Below are 10,000 nucleotides of genomic sequence, written 5' to 3'. Positions count from 1 at the left end.
ATTGTCAAATAAAGTGGATTCTCCATTAGGTAAAGATTCTGATTTTTTCTTCAAGTACTTACTGTTTTATGCTATCAGCAAAGGGTCCGTAAACATCATCCTCAAGAAGACACTAGAAAATAAAGGACATCTTCTTTAGTCTCCTTTGAATAAATAAACAACATCTGAAAGAACATTTCTTATTTTAAATCATAAGTAACTAGTGTTATTTCATTAAAAAATGTAATAATGCCCCCTTGAAAAACAGTGTCTTGGTTTGCTAAAAGTGAAAGAAGTCTAAGACCTTTCTTGTATGTCTCTTCCATTACAGAGGCTTCTTGGCTATGACTTATTATGGATATATAATTTGTAAGCTTTAATCTTTATATATAAATATGGATATAAATACAGATAAAGTCAGGGATATACAGTGATAAATCAGTAAATCAAAAGGGGCAACTACCCATCTCAATCTTCTCACACCAGGTTTGATCCGTTTCCCTGAGCCACAATTTGTTGTTCCATTAGCCTATTCTACCAAAGATTCTCTCTGGAAAAGACAACCTGATGACTTGTATCATCCTATGGTAGCTGGGCCTGATATGGCAGTCCCATTTCATGAGAGCAACTGGTCTCAAGACACAGCTGTTGGTTGGATACTGCCAACTGTAATCCAAGAACATGTTGCAAGAGGCATCTAGATGTGACTCCTGGTCTCCTGGGACTTTAATGTCCTCATAACAACACTTATTGACTGGAGAAGCTCTTCTAACAGACCCCCAAAGTCCTGGATCTTGGTTTTGATTCTGGGGACCTTAAGGCCTACAGGCTTCCCTCAATGCTAAATGCATTGTGATCCATCACTAGAGCCTCCTAAGACTCAGAAAAGATAGCAACATCATCAGCAAAGTCGTGGTTAACCCACTGAATACAGTGATGTGACCGTGTTGACGGTAAAAATTACACCACAGGCCAGGTATATCTTTGTTTTGCCGATCAGATTGTTTTCTATCATCGTTTTATACAATCATACTATGAGTAATAGTTATATTTAGTGACAGATGATGAAAATTATCATTACAATTGCTATAATTATCCCAGACATAGATGGCACCACTCTTTCCTGTCACCAGCAGGGAAGAAAGCCTTGAATTGTGCCATACATGGTCTCTACTACGTTCTAACTCCAGAGAGGGATGAGACACAGCAAGATGCTGACCTCTAGCTTTAAAGTACCAGGGTGTAGAGACAGTATCAGAAGGGGAAGGTGAACCTGGTCTGGTTCACCTTGCCCTGCACTCACAGTATCTACAGTTACCCTTGCTCTTCTCTCTTTTCATGTTTTGTTTGGTTTGTGCTGTGGCACTCACAGACATAATCACAAGTTGCCTTCCTCTTCTCCATCTCTTCATTTTTTTTTTCTTTTGGGATGGCTATTTCTTTTGTATTCATTTATGAAAGTAAAAAATATGAAAAAATAAAGTTGCTTTTTGTACTCTCATAAAGTTGTAAGAACATATAAGCCACATAATATAGTAATGAGTGAATAAAAAGAGCAAGAAATCCCTAGATATATTGCACGATGTTCCCTCCCCTTAAAGAAAAAAAAAAAACTGTTGTGTAACCCAGGCTGAACAGTTTGGTGTGAGACAATATATCTCTGTTCCTTGTCCCAGTATCCTAGGCCTATGTGCCGGGATCAATGCCTAATCTTCAACCAGTCAAAGTGCTATATACATCCCTAGCCACTAGTATCTCTTGCAATATAAAGTTCTGCCTTATCCTCAGGAGGTCACCAACAGAACCCCATTTAAAGGTGTCCCACTTATGGTCAAAAAAAAAGAAAGAAAGAAAAAAAAAAAAAAGAATATATATATATATATATAATAATAATAATATATAATATATACAATAATATAATGTATAATATAATATATAATAATAATATAATAATAATAATATATATATAATAATAATATAATATATATAATTAATAATATAATAATATAATAATATAATAATAATAATATATAATAATAATATATAATATATAATAATAATAAAATAATAAAAAAAAAAAAAAAAATAAAAAATATATATATATATATATATATATAAATATATATACATATATATGCATATGTATTTGTATGCATATGCATATGTATTTGTATTTGTATTTGTATGCATATGTATTTGTATGCATATGTATTTGTATGCATATGCATATGCATTTGTTTGCATATGTATTTGTATGCATATGCATTTGTATTTGTATTTGTATGCATATGCATTTGTATGCATATGTATTTGTATATGTATATGTATATGTATATGTATATGTATATGTATATATATATATGCATATATGCATATATGCATATATGTATATATGTATATATGTATATATATCACTACCCATTATTTTACCCAAAAAAATTTCATTATCACAGTACTGTCTCGACAATGAATGAAGTAAACACTGCCGAGAGGGTTTATCACTGATTGGCTGGGAATGTAGCACTAAGCTACTATCCAGAGATTTTACCCAGTAGACTTGTCTGTAAATATAGGATGGAGAAAATGGGGATTTCAGTGAGATAAAAACAGATCTCCAAATTATTATAAAATAGCTATAACCTGAGATAAATTAACCTGTTAACAATGAGTGACGTGTTTTTTCAACTCACATCCAAAACCTAGATGGCACCACTTTCTTCTAGCACCAGCAGGAGAAAGAGCCTTGAATGGCACCCATCTACGGTCTTTAGCAAGCACTTTCTCTATAGAGCGATGGCACATAACAAGTTTCCAACCTCTTGCTCTAAAGTACCGCAGATGAAAGATGTGCAGGCAGAACAAGAGGAGGAAGGTGACTCACACCATGCCCAATGCCTACAATGTGCCCCAGTGCCAGTAGGGATGCCTTTTATTGTGGCACTCACTGTCAAAAGCACAAGTTTCCTTCCTCTTCCCTACTCTTCATGTTATCATCATTCTGGATGGTTATAAGTTTCGTGTTTGTTCGTGAAAGCACACAAATGTGAAAAAATAAAGTTACTTTTTGCCCTCCCCTAAAACAGCAATACTTCTATTACGTTGAATATAAAAAAAAGAGGTGATACGGACCCTGAACTACAATTTTAGTCAGCTGCAGAATTGATAGAGCCTGTGATATGATAGATATGTCTCTGAAAACAGTAAAACACACACAAAAAAAACAAAAAAAAAACCATAAAAATGGCTCTAGTTCTACAATGACTGACTAAAAGGGAATGGGAAAAATCAAGGTATATTGCTGAAGCTGCCTCGCTCAGAAATAAAACCCACCCTGGAGCCTGGGTAAGCAAATCTATCCCCCGTCGGCAACGGGTTGAGTAATAACCTTTAAAAAGGAGTTCTTAATTCATACAAAATAATAATCCTTAACTGCATTAAATGAAATTCCATAAGCCATCTTTTTTTAAACTTCATTTTGCAAAGTTAATATGTAAATAGAAAATAACCAGACAGAAAGCTGTTAAATTTACAGAAAGGCGGTTTACAAAAATATTATAAAGTCAGTTATCCAACCCTTGAAGGAAACTTTCTACAACTGAAATTTGATCACTCAAGGGATAAGAACAGTTGAATACAGTTAACACTGAGAAAATGGTATATTGGGGAAAAATCAATATCATTTAGGGTAGAATCACAGCATTTTTTTGCTCAAACTACAAGCTAGTTATTCCTTTGGTTATATAACTAACGCATCATATCAAATCATAATTAGTATTACTTTGCCATACATACATACCAAACATATACTTATCTATCACTCCATAAGTCTAGAAAATGATAGAAAAGACATATTATGATGTGGCCCCTCTTGGAAGGGTTAAATGCTATAGAATAAAGAATGATAGCAAATTTAGGGTCAAAATAGTCCTTAACCCATTAACGACAGGTGGCAAGATATCATGTCAAGTGGTGGCAGGGTCAGTTGACAGGAACGAGATATTTCGTCGTGGCTATCCTCCTGGCCGACACTCCGGATGATCAGGCATATAGAGCTTGGCCACGGCCAGTGCAGGCGAGAATCCTGTGGCATTAGGCTTAGGCATTTGAAATATCCCAGCATTTTGACCATTTAGAGCCAAAATAGCCCTGGCGTTAATGGGTTAAGGACTGCTAATATAAAATCAAAAACTATAACTTACCAGGTACACCTCATAGCTTAAATCTCTATCCATTATTTGTGTTGTATCTCTCAGGAGTCGATTTACATGGGTCTTGCTTACTGAAAATGAAAAAAAAAAAAAAATTATATATGTGTATATATGCATTTGTATATTTACATGTGTATGTGTATGGGTGTAAGGATTATGGGTGTTTGTTTGCATACACAAGAATGATATTGTTATCATAAGTGAGGGGAGGATGAGAGTGAGAAAATAATTAATAGTGATAGTGCAAACATGACTGGCAACAATAGTGTGTGGAAAAATGAGAATTACAAATCATTTTTAAAAATCTCTAATCTTTTTGATCTTGGTTACAGTTTTACATACAGATTTTTAAACCTTATGTAATATAAATTAGTCTTTAACTTTACATTCTATATGTGAGATAAGTATCATACACTACTTGACTTTTTTTCAGTCAAAGACACAAAAGATGATACTCCTTTCCTCTCCTATTTTCCGAAAATTAAGTCATATTCTGTATTCTTATAAACTTCCTAGGTAAATTACGATAGCAAAATTGCTATATCAATATTCTTCTTAGTAATGTCTTATATCCCAGAACAAACTTCTATGAAGTCTTCATTCTATTCATTCACTTCCTTCTTGATAGCTTTTAAAATCATCCTACACATTTTTATCATTATCATTATTATCATTACTATCAATGGTTATGTCAATCCCTTCTTCAATAGACACATCAGTTGTTTTAGTCTACACCATACATTCACTTATATTACTTCCAACATACTTGTCACATGTGGCATAGCAGCACACAGGTACTGCTCCAAAATCATCTTGCTTAGCATTGCAGGGGAAAAATCCAATTCTCTGGCCATCCTTATCAAGATTCCAGGTGGTTCACTGCACTCCACACTTGCCAGGAAACTAAAATGAAGATGAATTAAGTACCTTGTTGCTCTGGTCATACATATAAAGTCAAGTAAATACTTAAAAAACATAAACATAAATACACATAAACATACAAACACACCTGCACACACATATACATACAAACACACCTGCACACACATATACATACACACACATACACACACACACACATACACATACACACATACACACACACACACACACACACACACACACACACACACACACACATACACATACACACACACATACACACACACACACACACACACACACACACACACACACACACACACACACACACATGCACACACACACATGCACACACACACACATGCACACACACACATGCACACACACACATGCACACACACACATACACACACACGCACAAGCGGACACACACTCTCTCACATGCACAAGCACACACATACTGATGTATGTTTCTACTAAAACTTCCTGAATACATTAGAAACAGAAAAAATATTTACCTCTGATACAAATGGTTTGCATTTTCTGGAGCATTTATCTTATGAAAGGATTTCTTTACTTTTTTCTGCATCTCTTGGCAATATATACTGCTTAATGTGTGCTGGTTTATGCTGCAAGAATGGAACATCAATTTATTAAGATAGTAATGAAATTACAGTATTCTAACAATTTATGAGATCATAAATCATTCAAAATATGATACACAACTTATTTTCATAAGTTTAATGGCAAGTGAGTTTACATTATGAGTGTCAGACTGAATCACAATATCCCTGTCAAAGAGAAACTATGAGAGTCTGAATTAAGCTGTTGGCTTTCTTAACTGTATAAAACATTTTGAAATTATCCTTAATCTATAGGGATTGTTTTAGTACATAGATGCTTTTGATATTGATGCTAAAATACATGAAAATAATTTTCTTATTCTACAGTACTGTTCATCATTTCATTTTTAAGCAAGGGTGTTTTCTCTGATGCAACACAAATATACTATAAACTCCCATGAATGCAAAGAAATGTGGGAGGAGGACCTTTAATAATTTAAGAAAAAGCGATATACTAATTTAACTGTAGAGAAAATAAGGGAATTAATATCCTTCTAACAGCTATGGAATTCCCAAGCCCCTATTTCATTATATCTGAAGATCTAGATTTTACCTGCATATGATTGTTTTAAGAAGATTCTGTCTAGATATGAATTCAATTTTCCTTACACACTTATTAGTATACTTACTCAGGGAATTGTTTATAGAGTGCCTTTGGATTATTAGCATTACGATTTCTCTGTATAGCCTTCACAACCTCTATGTGCTGCTTGTGTTTCATCATTTTAGTTTGTTTGTTTATTTGTTTTTTCCTGGCAATCTGAAATATGCAAATCATCATCAAACAACTTTTAGAAAATATTGCAAACCTGCAAAATAATCAATAATAATAATTGATGGTTATCATATCAATTTCATTGTAAACAATATTACACAAATTATCTCACACAGTATCCAATGAAATTAATAAATGTAATACTACATATATGGTCCTTTTTTTTCCAACAAAAATTTTATTCACAATCTTCCATACAGTTCCCCTCACTTTCAAATTCACTATTCAGCATTGCAGCCACTAGGGATAGCGTGGTGGTTAGCATGCCAGCCTCACACCCCCGTGGAAAGGACCAACCTCAGATCGAGTCAACACTCATTGGCGCACACGCTCTCGAGTCGGCGCACATTGACACAGGCAGGTTCACCTCAGGGCATATAAGCCCAGCGAATCACCTGCTCCACAAATCTGGCTTATCCTTACTCAGCATTGTAAATGAGTGAACCCCAACCAGTTTCAATGTATATCTGAAATGCATGCCACTACAAATACTGGGCATGTGTTTCTGATATAAGAGTCAAAACTGGTTATTCATCAACAGTGACTGTTTCTACACTTATCTTCATACTTATACTCTCTTATTTCACCTACTTTACTTCTTTAAATTGTCTAAAAAATCATCAGTGAACTTGGAAGTATAGGGTACTATGTGACTTACAGCACATTAAAGCTAACATTAACATTGGTTCCAAACTTTCAAACTAAAGGTGCATCTCATACCAGTAATAAGATTACCTTCTTATACAATTTCTATACCTATACTACCGTCCCAGGTACTGTTGTCCAAAGATAACAAACTTTTAAAATTAATATATAGTATGTTTATCAATCCCCATAAATATATTCACTGTGACCAAGGCTTGCTGTACTTTCAATAAAAGTACTATTAGGTATGATTGTGGCTTCATCTTGCACTATGCCATAAACATAGACTTACATACATATATAAAAGCATATATACATACATACATACATGCAAGCATATATACAAATTTACATATATACATACATATATTTATGAATCTACATATAAACACACACACACAAACACACATATATAAATAAACAAGTAAATACTTATATAAATAAATAAACATATATGTATATATATATTTATATATATATATATATATATATGTATATATATATATATATATATCTTTATATATATATATATATATGTATATATATATATGTATATATGTATATATATATTATATATATATATATATATATGTATATTATGTATATATATATATATAATATATATATATATATATAGAGAGAGAGAGAGAGAGAGAAAGAGAGAGAGAGAGAGAGAGAGAGAGAGAGAGAGAGAGAGAGAGAGAGAGAGAGAGAGAGAGAGAGAGAGAGACTTTTTTGAGAGAGAGAAAGGGATAGATACATATCTACATGCATATTTTTTCTTCTTACATGTAATTAATGAAAGAAAAAACACAAAATATAAACTTGATTTACATGGAGCAGCAAGGATGGAGAATTAAATTTAATGTAGAGAGATCATAAGACCCTAACCAACGCTGCACAAACAGATATATTTGGAATAGTGAAAAAGCGAGTTCCATTTTATACTTGCACTTTTTTTGTATTCCTGCATCTGCATTTCAACATTAACTCAGAGTAAATATTCCCTATGATTCATTACCTATTACAGAAAAATTGCACCATTCATATCCAATGCATACAAATAACTTTCATAGAATTTTCCAAAATTCGAAATATCGTAAGTGTAACAATAACGATCACCTCTCCTCCTCATGCCCCGTATCTTTCCTCAACACACAAACACAAGATCAACAAAAATCGTGAAATGTTTATGACAATATCACACTCAACACAAACACTGACATGATCATTAAACGGCGTGATTCCACAATTTCTCTCCTGGGATGCTCATCCCAATGTTTGTAAACACTGCCAACTCCAATCCCTAACAAATGAGAGTCGCCTTGCGCACAAAATCTTCGTTCGAATCTCATTCTTTTAATCATATCTTACAGTTCGCTATATCTCTATTCGAATGTAGCTGTTTTATGATATTTGTTATTATAACTATCAAGTAATTGATAATAAGGATATATATAGGCATATGATACAAAGTAGAGATATAATAAAGAAAAAAAAATACTATCATTATGATCATTATCATAAAAATAACAATAATTACAATAATATTGACAATAATCATAATTATAATAATCTCAATCATAATCATAATGATATTGATAATTATGATAATGATAATGGTAATAATGATATGATAATGGTAATAATGATATGATAACGATAACAACACTATGATAATGGTAATAATGATATGATAATGGTAATAATGATATGATAACGATAACAATACTATGATAATGGTAATAATGATATGATAATGGTAATAATGATATGATAACGATAACAATACTATGATAAAATGATAATGATAAAAGATTATGATAATAAGATAATGATACTATGATAATGATACTATGATAATGATAATATGATAATGATAATATGATAATGATAATATGGTAATAATAATATGATAATGATATTATGATAATGATGATATCATAATGATGATATCATAATGCTAATATGATAATGATAACGTGATAATGCTAATATAATAATGATAACATCAATGATAATGTGATAGTGATGAGAATGATAATAATGATATTAAAAATAATGATTTAATAACCATAATAATAATAACGATAATAACAATGAAAATGATGATGATAATTATTATTATTATTATCAATCATTATTGTCATTATTATTACTATCATCACCATTATTACCGTTATCTATACTATCATTATTTGTATTATAATGTTAATGATAGTGATAATTCATCCCACTCTACTCCCAGCTCCATCATCTAATTGCCCATATAATTGATATCTCGTCTGGTGACGAGCCTAAATCACGTCAGCGTTTCCTCCTGGATTTTCCTAAATATCTCCGATATTTCATCAGAGGTTCCCAAATTGGGGTACTCTTAATCAGGGTCCCTAGGCCTTGCCCTTAATCTTGGGAATACATGAGGAGAGTTTCCGCTCGTGCACAATTAACTACTAATATTCAATTACATTTTTTTTTGTTACGTTAATTCGCCGAATATCTTTATATAATTTTAAGATCTTTGCAAGATTCACTGACGGTATTGATATCAGTGTTGTATGTCATTCAAAGTATACTTTTGGAATTCACAACAAATATGATTTACTCAATGCAGCTAGGATATGTTCCCTATAAGTACACACTCCCAGATTATGCCTAAGTGTACTTTCTGATGAGCTAAAAATGTCCATACTTTTATTACAGTCTAAATACGGTTTTGAGTGTTTGTAAATTCATCATTTCCCTGTCAACTTTGCTGTAAACAAAAGTACAACGTTTTGAGTACCGCTAGTGTAAATTACTAAAATCCAATGATGAATCCCTTCAATATATTTGTAATATAATGTTGGAGAAAACTATTAACAAATGAATACACTTAAGTGTTTCAG

General features: G+C 32.3%; 1 protein-coding gene across 1 annotated transcript in view; it reads right to left on the bottom strand.

The window, feature by feature from the left end:
* Positions 1-8,452, bottom strand: part of LOC122259486 (CDAN1-interacting nuclease 1) — an 11,845-nt gene extending 3,393 nt beyond the window's left edge. The window contains exons 1-6 of the mRNA XM_086533198.1: positions 8,337-8,452; positions 6,322-6,452; positions 5,588-5,698; positions 4,954-5,090; positions 4,179-4,258; positions 63-112 (exon numbers count right to left, since the gene is read on the bottom strand). Coding sequence (XP_086389324.1) covers positions 63-112; positions 4,179-4,258; positions 4,954-5,090; positions 5,588-5,698; positions 6,322-6,416 — 473 coding nt within the window. The 5' untranslated portion in view covers positions 6,417-6,452; positions 8,337-8,452. The remainder of the gene's footprint in view (positions 1-62; positions 113-4,178; positions 4,259-4,953; positions 5,091-5,587; positions 5,699-6,321; positions 6,453-8,336) is intronic.
* Positions 8,453-10,000: the final 1,548 nt, after the last annotated feature.

Source organism: Penaeus japonicus, unplaced genomic scaffold (assembly GCF_977035675.1).
Source record: "Penaeus japonicus unplaced genomic scaffold, GWHDUDI00000001_assembly GWHDUDI00000039, whole genome shotgun sequence".
NCBI classification, from domain to species: domain Eukaryota; kingdom Metazoa; phylum Arthropoda; class Malacostraca; order Decapoda; family Penaeidae; genus Penaeus; species Penaeus japonicus.
The sequence above is the reverse complement of the archived record's forward strand: the minus strand, read 5'-3'. Positions and strand labels throughout refer to the sequence as shown.